At 48.0% G+C, this 13,300-nt stretch overlaps 1 protein-coding gene across 4 annotated transcripts; it reads left to right on the top strand.

Annotated features, from left to right (window-relative positions):
* On the top strand, nucleotides 1-12,222 carry ZNF408 (zinc finger protein 408). 4 transcript variants are annotated; one of them, XM_073541649.1, is made up of 6 exons: nucleotides 1-139; nucleotides 1,440-1,537; nucleotides 7,734-7,932; nucleotides 8,015-8,061; nucleotides 8,692-9,167; nucleotides 10,645-12,222. In XM_073541649.1, the coding sequence occupies exons 3-6, from the start codon at nucleotides 7,738-7,740 to the stop codon at nucleotides 12,177-12,179; spliced, it is 2,253 nt and encodes a 750-aa protein (XP_073397750.1). In that variant the 5' UTR covers nucleotides 1-139; nucleotides 1,440-1,537; nucleotides 7,734-7,737; the 3' UTR covers nucleotides 12,180-12,222. The 4 variants fall into 4 exon arrangements, with proteins under 4 accessions (XP_073397750.1, XP_073397752.1, XP_073397749.1 ...); XM_073541650.1 differs by lacking the exon at nucleotides 1-139 and adding an exon at nucleotides 194-315; XM_073541651.1 differs by lacking the exon at nucleotides 1,440-1,537 and having other exon boundaries at nucleotides 10-139.
* Nucleotides 12,223-13,300: the final 1,078 nt, after the last annotated feature.

The raw sequence follows: 13,300 nt of genomic DNA, 5'->3' as shown, positions 1-13,300 counted from the left end.
GTGACAGCTCTGATGTTGGAACGTCACAGTGCAGGAACCAATATACAACAGTCATTTCCTGCCGGACAGGGTTTTGGGAAGAGCACTTCCGGCGGGGGCGCTGCTGCTTGCAGACTTCCGGTTGAGTGAGTCCTGATCGGTAAGGAGAGAGTGGGAGGTGAATCCCGGCTCCGGTGGACTACAAGTCACAGTATTGCCTGACCACAGGGCTGGGGCTTGCTGGTGCCTGTAGTCCCATCACATCATGAACGTTCTGCGTCTTCTGATTAATCTGCTTTATCCTCTCTCTGGTGGCAGGACCTCTGCTTGCCTTCAGTGAGTGAGAACTCCCAGAGTGAGACTGCTGACCTCTGCTACAGTGTGTCAGTGCAGGGAGATCACATGGCTGTTAACCCTTTCCGGTCTGAGCTGCATTTCGGGTGGTGGTGGTGGGGGGTTATATCTTATCGATTTAAAATAATAATCAGAACTTAGAAAAGCAAAACAATAACTGCGGATTCTGTATGCGATCCGATCCCGGCCATCACTCCCTGTAACCGCAGGAGCCCGCAGCCGCCGCGTTGGCTCTGTCCTGCGAGGCCCCGAGGCCGCCGCGTTGGCTCTGTCCTGCGAGGCCCCGAGGCCGCCGCGTTGGCTCTGTCCTGCGAGGCCCCGAGGCCGCCGCGTTGGCTCTGTCCTGCGAGGCCGCCGCGTTGGCTCTGTCCTGCGAGGCCGCCGCGTTGGCTCTGTCCTGCGAGGCCGCCGCGTTGGCTCTGTCCTGCGAGGCCGCCGCGTTGGCTCTGTCCTGCGAGGCCGCCCGCGTTGGCTCTGTCCTGCGAGGCCGCCCGCGTTGGCTCTGTCCTGCGAGGCCGCCCGCGTTGGCTCTGTCCTGCGAGGCCGCCCGCGTTGGCTCTGTCCTGCGAGGCCGCCCGCGTTGGCTCTGTCCTGCGAGGCCGCCCGCGTTGGCTCTGTCCTGCGAGGCCGCCCGCGTTGGCTCTGTCCTGCGAGGCCGCCCGCGTTGGCTCTCTCCTTCGAGGCCGCCCGCGTTGGCTCTCTCCTTCGAGGCCGCCCGCGTTGGCGCTCTCCTGCGAGGCCGCCCGCGTTGGCTCTCTCCTGTGAGGCTGCCGCTTATTGTCTGCAGCCCTTCTATACAAAGTATGAATTGGAACTGCTGCTGTGTCTATATTATTATGATGAACTATGAAAGTGGCTGGTGTCAGTTTAGCAAGAGCGCAGACCCCTCTTATGTCCGGGCTCACCCACCTGTAGGCACGATGTCCGCAAACCAAGAATACTCAGTCAGGGAGAACACAAACGTGACCAGGGGTCTGTATACATTGCTATAAACTCAAATGTCCTGACCTACTGTAGGCTTATGGGCGCACCAAGTATTATTCATCTGTTTTCCCTTATACCAGATGTACATTTACCCCTTTCTTTCCTTATTATTTTACCCGTAGATGATTTACAGCCTTCAACACCATCCTGGTACACCGTCTCATTAACCTGTGTTTGATCGCGAGTGTATATGCAGAAGCAATTATTGTCCTCACCACAGGTATCTGCTCCAGTGTGTTGAAGACTGAACCACAGTCCATCATTGGGAATAGGGTCTGAGTGAGGGATTTCAGTCCTCCTCCTGGCGACCATATTACCGACATCTGAGTCATATTCCCGCCACCACATTTGTACCTTTAGGCCGCGTTATATTGAACTGAAACCAGGGGTTAGCGGCCCATTCGACTATAGCCAATGAGGCAGATATATCACGGGGCACATCTTTTCCCCAAAACCTAGATTGAGTCCAAGTCTCATTGTGTATGCAGTGAGGGGTTAATACCTCCCATGGCTCCGGAGGTAAGGCCAAGTACGGCATAGTCCTCGCAGATACTGGGCTGTGAGTACAGATCCAACAGTCTTTTGGTTTCTGTCCTTCCATGTCCTTTATGAGAAGAGCATGATGGCGAATAAGTTTGTTGTCCCAGTCAACATTTAAGGGTTTGTCCTGTGTCTCTGTAGAGTGCAGTAACCCTGTCACTGCCAGCAAGGTGATGAGAACAGTCATTCTGCTGTTGACAGGACCTTCTTGCAGTGACTGGCGTGGATCCAGGTGGGCTTTCCCTCAAGTTTTACTGAGGTGGATGTGGTCAGCTGGACTTGGAAGGGGCCGTCAAATCGTGGGTCCAGGATCCTTCTCACGTGTCTGCGTATAACCACCCAATCACCTGGATTCAGCTGATGCACATCTGTACTGGCATTAGGATCTGGAATGGATGAGAACACATGTTTATGCACCACATTAAGGTTTTCCTGCAAGGCCTGGACATAGGCTGTCCTAGTCCTAGAACCGTGTTGTATTTGTAGCACCTGTGGGAAGTACAGACCAGTCTTTGGTGCACTACCAACAGGACTTCAGAAGGAGACAAGCCTGTCTTTCTATTTGGAGTGTGTCTGACTGAAAAGAATGCAAGAGGCAAGCACTCCACCCAGCTCTTTCCTGTGTTTGCCATGGCCTTTTGAATTTTCCGTTTAAGTGTCCCATTTAGTCTTTCCACTTTCCCACTACTTTGTGGCCTATATGGTGTATGAAATGCTTGCTGCGCACCCGGGGCCTGCAGAACTTCCCTCATTATTTCTCCCGTGAAGTGTGTACCCCTATCTGTTTCTGTGGCTTCTGGGACACCATACCTGCAGATCAGTTCTTTCATCAGTTTGTCTGCAGTCGTTTTAGCAGTTGCACATTTTACCGGATAGGCTTCCGGCCAACCAGAGAAGAGATCTACACATACTAGGACATATTCATACACTCCTACCTTGGTAGCTGTGTGTCGTCAATCTGCAGTCTCTGAAACGGGTAGAGAGGTCTAGGTGTCGCTTTCTTAGGGACTTTTACTGTTTTACCTGGGTTGTGCTGTGCACAGATGAGGCGTGATTGTACAAGTTTCGCGACTGCGTAACTGAAACCAGGAGCGATCCAGAAGGCATCTACCATGGCACACATGTGACTTTTGGAGGTGTGAGTGGGGCCATGTGCTGCTTGTGCCATGATTGGGAGCAGGGACTTTGGTGGGCACAATTTATCCTTATTCTCCCATACTCCGTTTGAGTTCAGCTCAGCTCCCAGTCTCCCCCGGTGTACCTTCTCTGTTTGGGCAGCCTTTTGCCGGAGGGATTTGAGCCTAGATGTCCTGAATGTGGCTGGAATACGCTGACTCCCCGCCACCGTCCACTGCTCCCTAGGCTGCCTTGCTGCTACTTTAGCAGCCTCATCCGCCCTTCCCTTGCCCTCTACCTCCACGGAGTCACTTTTGTGTGTGCTTTTACCTTGACAATGCCAACCTGGACTGGTATCATCAATGCCTCCATCAATTGTTTCACTAGCTCTGCATTTTTAATGGGCTTACTGGCTGATGTAAGAAACGCTCTGCTTCTCCAGATAGGGCCATAATCATGGGCTATTCCCCATGCATAGTTCGAATCAGTGTAAATATTAGCGACTTTACCTGCAGCGGCTCTACACGCCTCAGTGAGTACCTTCACCTCTGCCTCCTGCGCCGACATGTGAGGAGGGAAAGGTTCCGCTCGGATTACCTCATGTGAGGATACTACTGCATATCCAGTGTAGAATCGCCCATCCTGGTGGTATCTGGAGCCATCTACAAAAAAACTCAAAGTCTGCATTATTAACAGGTTTTTCATGAACGTGTGCAAAACCCACTGTCTCCTGACTCATCAGTTCTATGCAGTCATGTCCGTGCGTCATGTCAAAGTATTCTTCCTCACTAATACCAATTCCCCCTTTTCTGAATCCGCAGGAGGGTGGGTGGATTCAGAACGTTACATCTTTTGAGGGTGACATACTCAGGAATTAGTAGAGCACACTCAAGTCAGAGCTGTCTGGCCATAGACAGATGTTTTGGTTGAACTTGTACGAGTATGGCATGGATGTCATGCGGGGAATAGACTGTCAACGGAAACGTCAGTGTGATCTCACATGCCTTTCCTAGTAGTAGTGCAGCTGCTCCTACCACACGGACACACGTAGGTGACCCTCTGATCACTGGGTCTAATTGTGCTGAGTAGTAAGCTGTTTTCTTCCCTTGTCTGTGCCTTTTTGTACATCCAAACATTCACACTCTGGTATTTTTGCATTTTTCAATATTTGTCCCACTTGTTTCACTGCTTCCTTTCTTCTGTCTTTTATAATTTGCATAGCTGTCTTGGATCCCATTGGGGCACCGACTGTAAACAGAAAAAGTTGCCCATGGCTTCAACCTTTTTCTGCCAACAGCTCACCTTTCTTCTGAAATGCCCTCCCAGTGTGCCTGGACCTCTGTCTTACAGGCCACACATAGCAAGTCAGAGATCCTGCCAAGGTGAAGCGGGAAGACTCTCTGCCTCTCACCCGGTAGACCTACAGGATGTAACGAGAAGGCTCTGCCTCTCACCCGGTAGATCAGCTGGCTAGAATAGGAATAGGCCTTTTTCCTTCCAGCCCAGCTCCATGGTTTGTGGGAAGGCCGCTTCAACTTAGACAGCTCACCTTTCTTCTGAAATGCCCTTCTGTGTGTCTGGACCTCTGTCTTACAGGCCACACATAGCAAGTCAGAGTGAGCCTGCCAAGGTATATCCAGAAGGCTCCTTGCCCTCGCCTCTCACCCACAACAAAAAACCCCGCTGACTAAAGTAAGAAGGCCCAGGTGTGATAGGCCTCTGACCTACTTTATCAGCCATACGGTCGGCTACCTCCTTTGTTGATCCACAATTTGCTATACAAATCAATCACACAATTAGAAGCAGGTTCAAACACATTAATGACCAAACAATCACTTACAATGACCAAGCAATCACTTACAATTTCCTTCTAAATTAGGCACCATATTTTACTTGCAACTTACAAAATTTCATTCCACTTCAATTAAGTACTGTTGCTTTAAAATGCACAAATCTAATAGCGAGTATTTCTCCAAGGACACCCACAGAGAATCTTGAACGCCTCTCCGTGCCCCCTCCTATTAGACACTCAGCAGAGGAGAAGAGAAATCGCATCGCGCAGCGGCATCATTCCCCCCTCCCATCAGAATGTAGTGTCCTTCATAAAGTAATGCCGTAGCTCTTTAGACTTAATCAAAATCAATTTCTACAAGTTAAAAACTCAAAATCACGGGATTTCACTGTGAGGGCAGATAACTGTATAATGTCATTAACTGAGTCTTGCCCTTTTTCTGGCCAAATGCATTCGGGAAACTTTACAATGTAATGCCACATATAACACGAGCTATATCATTACTCAAATCATTCAGTCTCAGATGTAGATTTGAAATATCTATAAAGCATCTGTCCGGGATCTCCCCCACAACTAGAAAGGTAACAATCTCTTGACACAAAATGATGTGTGATGATTCATTCATACGTGCTCATTCAGGGATTTTTTTCTTTCACTTTTCAGTGGTCATTTGATTTTACAAAGAGAAGATAACAAAAATCCCTTCTACTCAATTACTCCTCTCTCATCTCATTCAGAGGTTCTCATAGACATACATACAAGGACTCACACAGCCTGCCTATCTTGCGCTTTGGATTTGACACGTTAACCTACAGCCGTGTCCACTGACACTCTGAGAACACCAAAGCCAACTTCTTAAACAACAAGAATCAATGAAAACTACAGCAACCAAAAACCCCAGCCCTATACAAAATACAGCCTCATATGATTTACTGCCAATCCAAAATAGACGCCGCACAGAGTCTATCCCAGGCTCCGTGCTACACAGTACACTGTTGTGAGTTCATTTTCCCCTCTGTCACTGAGGCCTGGTGAACTCCCTATTCTAGTGAAGGAAGGTAGTGAGCCTGATTATCAGGCACCTGGGATTAATGAAGACGATTGGCTGAGTGGAGTCTCTGACTGGATTTAAGGCAGCCTACGCCCTTTCTGCCCTGCGGGTGATTTCTCTGTGGACTCTTGGACACCAGTCTGATTCCTGCTCTCCTAAAGCTAAGTTTTCTGTTTTGCCTTTTTGCATTTAAGATTTGTTTTTGTTTTTCTTGCTTTTTGGATTCTGCCACTCCCTGCTGGAGTGTGCAGTGTTCCGTGAGCTCTGTCTTCTGAAAATACCTGAGTACTGATTTAGTTTTTGAAGCTTAGTTGCTTCAGGGCCATTTTTATATCAGCTTGTTGGCTTTTGTCTCTGATAGGGTTTTGGCAGATTGCAAACAGCAGCCTTCCTATCCGTTCCTATCTAGGTAGTTTTTGGGCCCCGTCTTTGCTCAGCCTGTCTTTCTGTCTGTGTAAGTGTTTTCATCTTGCTTCACCGTCATTATATGTGGGGGGCTGCCTATTGCTTTGGGGTCTGCTCTGGGGCAGTTAGATTTCCCCTTTCCTTCTTTAGGCCTATGTATCTCTCCGGCTGTGATCGAGGGGTCTAGGTCATCGTAGGAACCCCCCCATGGCTACTGCTAGTTGTGTTGATAGGTTCAGGGGTCTGCAATCTGATAGTTGCCAACTTCTCTGGTTTTCTGGACTTAGCTAGCATTTCTGTTTTTGCCTCCTACGGTGACTCAATCATAACAGTACACCAGTACACAACCAGCTAGTATATTACCAGAACAGATTGACAGATATTACAGATGACAATTATTATCTTATTACTCTATTCTTCAACCCTCATACAGACATACCGCTCACTGGTGATGTGGGTTCGTTTGAACCGTGTTGTACAGTCTTACCCAGAGATATGTGGACATCCTGAGAGGCTGCAGATGCAGAATCAATGTAAGAATAAATGTTCTCACCTGCTGCAGCCTGGATTCTGCATATACAACCTCCCAGGAAGCTCCCACATACGGATTCCGAATAGGCTGGTTTCCACGGCCCCATGTTGGGCGCCAAAACTGTTGTAGCTGCTTTTTGTCCTGACCAACAGTCAGGTATGCCAGATCACCAGTGAGTCCGGATTGTGAGGTTTTTCGCCCTTCTGATGACAAGCGCTTGGAGACAAAGAGACTCAACACACACGAGCCGTGGTGAAATCACTTTATCTGACGTAATGAAATACAAGGCAATATTTTATACCATTTACAACAAATGTAATTCTATGGAGCTCATGTAGCCCCTCCCCCATCACCTTCAGAGTTATGCCATGTTTACAATGTACCCAGAACATGTTGTTGAGAACAAATGATAACAAGTATAGTTTCCTTGAGAACAGAGACTAATAGTCTACATGAGAATAGTTCTAGCAATAATAAGGCAGAAGGCATTAGAAGTCTTAAAGGCAATTAAAGGGATATAAAAGCAAACCATTAACTCTTCTATATCAACAGCTTCCCCTTTGCACTTCTATGCTGGTTTTGCTCGGCTGGTTGCAGAGCTCTCATGGAAGTGACTGGAGTGCTCTGTGCATTGTTGGCCGCAGCACCAGTCAGGGCTCGGGTTATAGGATCCCTATCTATCACACATTAGATGAGATTACCCATTCGGGTCTAGGCTGTTAGGCTCCCAGATGATTTCCTAGACTGTATGTAATTGCAGTAAACCCTCAGCAGTGAGTCACATTGGGCCGGGTCTTCACGGCAATGGTGACTTCCAGAGATTTTCCCACAATGGATATTTATCCCGTTTCCATAGGATCGAGGCACTTATCCTGGACTCCTGTATGAAGCCGCCTTCCATGTGTCCATTTTTTGCCGATGCTGCATAATATAGGTGCATGATCCGTCCTAATCCGTGTCCTCTGCCCATCTCTCTGCAGATTTATGAGTTCATCCATCTCTTCGCCCCCTGTGGGGCGCGCACAGGATGCAGTCTATAACGCCTTGCTCCATGTCCCCTGCGGCCTGGCCCTGGGGCCCTCTCTGTTGCGGGAGGGAGTCGGTTTGTGGTGTGTTGGCAGAGCTTTACCCGATGGCGCTCTCATTCCTTCTTGCAGTCCAGAATCGGAAGCAGCTGAGGTGAGTGATATGTGGGCAGCAGCGGTCAGTATCCCTTCACTTCACATTATGATCCATTTACACTCTTTTTGTGTCCTAATAGGAAGGTCCCGCATTGTCGTTACAGCCAGGGGACATCTGGTGGCTCAGGTATGGATCGTTATGTACCTATATGTCTTTCATATTTATTACCTTGCTCTTGGTGTCATAGTTTAGCTCTGAGATTGTGTAGAAGGTTAAAGGAACGCTGCATCCAAAACATAATCCACTGTCCCATGCCTAGTACAGGGGCCGATGAGCTGGAGACCGGTATGTTTTGCAAAAGGATGACAGTGGCTAAAAAAACCCATAAGATGTGATACTCGCCATCTGTGATGCCCACCGCTCTTGTTCAGACACTTAACGTGTCCCTGAATAAGAGGGGATGTCTACTTTATGGGAAAAAAAAGCTAAAAATACATTAAATTGGGGTGTGTGGAATAAAGAAAACTAGCCTTGTGCCGTGTAAACCATGGACGCAGCGATCTCTGCGTCCAGAAGATAAAGATGGAGGTTCTCCATTCATTACACCATGTCTCCTCCTCAGCTTCCCGGCTTCTGTGCAGACAGAACGTATCCTGCACTTTTCCAGTCCAGACAAGAGAATCGTCTGCTACTCGCCAAGTGTTACCCACATTCAGCACCTGCAGAGACGGCCGAGGAGGCGATGCATAGCAGATACTGGGATGGTTATCAGGTTTTGCTCGGCTGTACTGACCTTCAACTTTTAATGTTTTGCAGGTTTGTAAGGAAAAATGCAAAGAAGCAAAATGTGAAGTTCTGCAGAATTGGAGGAATTGTCCATCTCCAGGTGACGGCGTCGATCCCGTCAGGATCTGAGCTGCTTCTTCCCTTAGAAGAGCACACGGTCTGTGATGATGATGATGATAATGAAGGATCTCCGCTCCCTCCAGAGTCCATGAGTGACTCTTCTGTCAGTGACTCGGTGCCATTAGCAGCAGAGACTGATGAGGACAGACTGGCTCTGAAAACCAAGGAAGTTTTGGCCAATTCAGAATGTTCTTTATTATCCCAACAACCTGAGGAGTTGGCTGCGACTCCTCAACCAAAGTGCTGCACCTCAGCGGGAGGATCTGGACCAGAGACGACTGCGGTCACCGCTGAGCAAGAAGAAGCCGTGACAACACTCATTCCAGAACCAGAGGGGGCTAAGCTGTCCATTAATATGGAGGAGGCAGAACACACGCAAACTGCAGGTCTGTCTTACATCTTATCACTACATCACCACTTATACTCCGCCATTGGAGAGAGGATGCCGCCGTGATGATTCTCATTCTCGCTCCATTCATAAAGGAACACTGGCAGCCATGTAAAGGCAGCCGCATCTTTCTCCCAGCAGAAGTGGGGACACAAGATATCAAAAATTTGCCGCATACCCTGTGGATATCTCTTTAACAAATTGCTGAAAATACAGATCACTTTGCTGCATTTCCGCAACGAAACAAGTAGTCTTAAAAAAAGCGGCGGATTTCAGGCATTACGTTGCATAAAATGAAACCTGCAGTATATCCTCTAATTCTGTAGGTGGGCGCTTGTAAAATCTTAACCACATTGCAGGAGACTTCTTGGTGCACCGACCCATAGGGAGAGTCCGGATAACGGATAATTGCACCTTCACTTGTTCAAAAAGAATCAGCATATAGGGCATTTGATGCTTATTTACAAATTGCCAATGGCAAATAGAACCCTAACTAAAGATTCTGTAATGTAACTAAAATGAATTTTTATCTGACAATTTAATATAATCAAGTGCATTTATAAAATCACAAGGTTTGTATTTGTCACTATATGAATTTCTGTAGGTCTTGAAAAGTGATAAGGGCGATCACTAACCATCATTTTATAGGACCATTGATGAATTATTAATCATCCACCATCTGAGATTTCAGATTTACAGATATTACATCCATTACGTGGCATCGTATTAGTAATCATTATTCTATGGTTTGATCTCGTCTCGATTGTAGGTTTGCCACTGAGTAATTCCCAGTCTAATATCCCCCGCTGTCTTTATACTTTGTAATGCTTTCATCGCTCTCAAGCCTATAGATTTCTTCTAATGTCTCTCTTGCGTTGTGTGGCCGCGGACCATCACTTATTGTTTATGACCAGTGCAACACCTTACTATTTAAAATATATAACCGGCTGCCTCCCCAACATGTTTCACCGTTACTGGCGTCTTCAGGGGAATGAGGCTGCAATGGCCACCGGGCGGCTGGTGACTTATTAATAATTCATCAACGGTCCTATAAAATGATGGTTAGTGATCGCCCTTATCACTTTTCAAGACCAATAGAAATTCATATAGTGACCGATACAAACCTTGTGGTTTCATAAATGCACTTGATTATGTTAAATTGTTAATTTTAGTCACATTACAGAATCTAGTTCGGGTCTATTTGCCATTGGCAATTTGTAAATGAAAAAACACCGGATAACGCACAGCAAATTACATCACAATACATGTAAGGGACATTCAGCACTAAAGGGCTGCACACGTGTATATTTTGCTTTGGAAACTCCTTATTGTGTGCCATCTGGTATCTATGGAGTTGGTGCCAACCACCGGGAATGTACAGCAGATGTCACCAAGGAGTTGTAGAGTCACCGTAATTGTGGCATTCAGCACCCGATCACTGCCGACCTCTATTAATGTATTTTTCTACTTTTTAGGTTCTTCAGAAGACGTGCGCTGTGTAAAGGAGACGGCGTCTGACAAGCCCAGCAATGCAGAGTCCCAAGATGTCTCCGTAACTCAGATATCCGATGTTCCTGCAGCTGCAACCAGGCAGATTCACGCGAGCGGTGATGGGTCCTGGAGTGTGGAGTATTTACTTGGAGAAACGAGTAAGGTGGAAGGTGACGAGACAGAGGTCCAAGATGCAAAACTATCTAACCACCGGGAAAGGAGAAACTCCAAGACGAAATGTCCTGAGACTCCAGATGAAGGCCGAGGTACGGTGACCCGACTGGAGGAACACACAGATCCCCCAGAAAGTGCCAAGGAGACTGAGACTAAAGGGACCAAAGCGAAAGAACCATCGCAACGCAAATTTCATTGTAATGATTGCAGCAAAAGCTTCTTCCAACTGGGCCATTTGAAGAGACACAGCTTCACACACACCGGGCTCAAACCGTTCCTATGCCCAGAGTGCGGGAAGGAGTACTGCTCTGAGGAGAGCTTCAAGGCTCACTTACTAGGTCACCAAGGCCTGCGTCCCTTCAAGTGTCCCCAGTGTGATAAAGCGTACGGTACCCAGCGCGACCTAAAGGAGCACTCGGTGTTGCACACAGGACAGCGCCCTTACAGCTGTGAGGACTGCGGAAAGAGCTTTGCCCGTCGACCGACTTTACGAATTCACCGCAAGAAATACTGCACGCACAGGACCAACGAGACAAAGACTGTCCTGCAGTGTAGCATCTGTGATAAGCAGCTGGCCAACGTCTGCTCCTTGCGTAACCACATGCTTATACACACCGGGGAGAAGCCGTACACGTGTACAGAGTGCGGCGGCACTTTCCGCCACAGAGGAAGTTTGCGGATCCACCAGCGGCTGCACACCGGCGAGAGGCCTTATAAATGCCAGTACTGCGGAGACGCATTCCCGCAGCAGCCAGAACTGAAACGTCATTTAATCACACACACGGGGGAAATGCATCTCTGTACCGTCTGCGGCAAAGCATTAAAAGACCCTCACACTTTACGCGTCCATGAGCGGCTACACACAGGCGATCGCCCCTTCCTCTGCAAGTACTGCGGCAAATCCTACCCACAAGCAACCAAGCTCCGGCGACATCTTAAATCTCATCTGGAGGAGAAGCCGTACCGCTGCCATGTGTGCGGGATGGGCTACTCTTTTCAGCAAAGTCTAAACCGACATCTTCACAGTCACAGAGACGAAGGGCAGAAATCTGTAGCTGTGGATGCTAAAGAGGTAGCAATGGAGGGCGCTGAGCTGGGGCAAACGCTGCTGCTGGTGCAAGTGGATGAGAGCTCAGAAAAGATATTGGTTGCTGGCTGCGCAGACAGCTCTGAGCTGGGTAACTCCCACCGTCCATTACTCCCCGTCATATCGGAGACAATAGCGACTATTAGGGACCATGAGGATGGCCTCCTCCAAAAAGAGCACAGCCCCAGTCTGTTACTCGTCTCCCAGACTCTTGAGTTCAGCACAGTAGCTGAGGTGGTGGTGGAAATAGGGGTGTAATTGTGACCCTCTAAACTGTTGATAAAAAGTGTTTCATCCCTGATTTGCTGGTTTCGTAGTTTGATTAAATTCATCTTCATTTTGTCAATGGGGCAGAGGATAAATCGGGGAAACTCCTGTTATCTCAGACCGTCACTGCACAGAACATGTCTTCTCCCAGAGTCCAGTGGTGGCGGCTTTACACCACTCCATCCGACGCTCGGTATTGTGCTTGGTGATGTACGACTGCATGCAGCTGCTCGGCCATTAAGCTCCCGGCGGGGGTACAGTGATACCAGAGGAGGTCTGGACTCCGCAGTTATTGGGTCAGCAGAGCGGTGGTGACTTTTCTGCCCTCAGCACTCGGCCCCCCGGCTCTGTAACGTTAAGGGGTCTCCCCTTTGTGGCTGAGTCGCTGCGGTTCCTTCCATTTCTCAATAATATCAATCACAAGTGATGGGGGAAGAGTCAGGAGGAAGAAATGTCATGGATGGACTTGATACCCCGGTGGCTCCTATTACAGGACCGCGCTGGGATCAGTGAACTCCGCACCACCGGCCGCTCTGTCACATGGCGGTAATGGCAGACAGTATGGAGGGGGCCGGAGGTTATACACCAGAGTCAATGGGGCCAGATAATATATATCAAGGGCTGAGGCATTTGCGCCAGTGGAGTCTCCAGTGTAAAAAGATTGCTCCAAATTTATCACCACTTTAACCTTTGTGCTGTCATCAAGTGTCAGGAAGAAGCGCCTTTCTCTGCTGGTTGCCCCCTACCTGAGCTTTTCTGATAAGTAGCAGTGTCCTCTGCAACCCGGACCCTCCTGTGTATGTGAGGTACATTTGCCATCAGTTTCTGTAGTCACCCGTCCACACTGACTAGTCATTTGTGAGTAGATATATATATAATAAAGATTATTATTATTATATATATATTGTGTGAAAGTGTTTGGCCCCTTTCTGATTTCTTATTCTTTTGCACATTTGTCACACTTAAATGATTCCGATCACCAAACAATGTCAACATTAAAGATAACACAATCACAAAATGCAGTTTATAAATCAAGGTCTTTATTATTAAGGGAAAAAGAAATCCAAACCTACAGGGTCCTGTGTGAAAGTGATTGCCTCTAAACCTAATAA

Source organism: Dendrobates tinctorius, unplaced genomic scaffold (genome assembly GCF_039654945.1).
Source record: "Dendrobates tinctorius isolate UK_male_01 unplaced genomic scaffold, ASM3965494v1 ptg000124l, whole genome shotgun sequence".
In the NCBI taxonomy this organism is placed as follows: Eukaryota; Metazoa; Chordata; class Amphibia; order Anura; family Dendrobatidae; genus Dendrobates; species Dendrobates tinctorius.
Note: the sequence above shows the minus strand (reverse complement) of the source record. Positions and strands in the feature narration are given on the sequence as shown.

Excerpts from the sequence above, each read along its gene's own strand:
- ZNF408 (XM_073541648.1), top strand. The coding sequence starts at position 245 with ATGAACGTTCTGCGTCTTCTGATTAATCTGCTTTATCCTCTCTCTGGT. Across the intron at positions 7,933-8,014 it reads CAGAATCGGAAGCAGCTGAG|GAAGGTCCCGCATTGTCGTT; the intron begins GTGAGTGATATG and ends GTGTCCTAATAG. Across the intron at positions 8,062-8,691 it reads GGGGACATCTGGTGGCTCAG|GTTTGTAAGGAAAAATGCAA; the intron begins GTATGGATCGTT and ends AATGTTTTGCAG.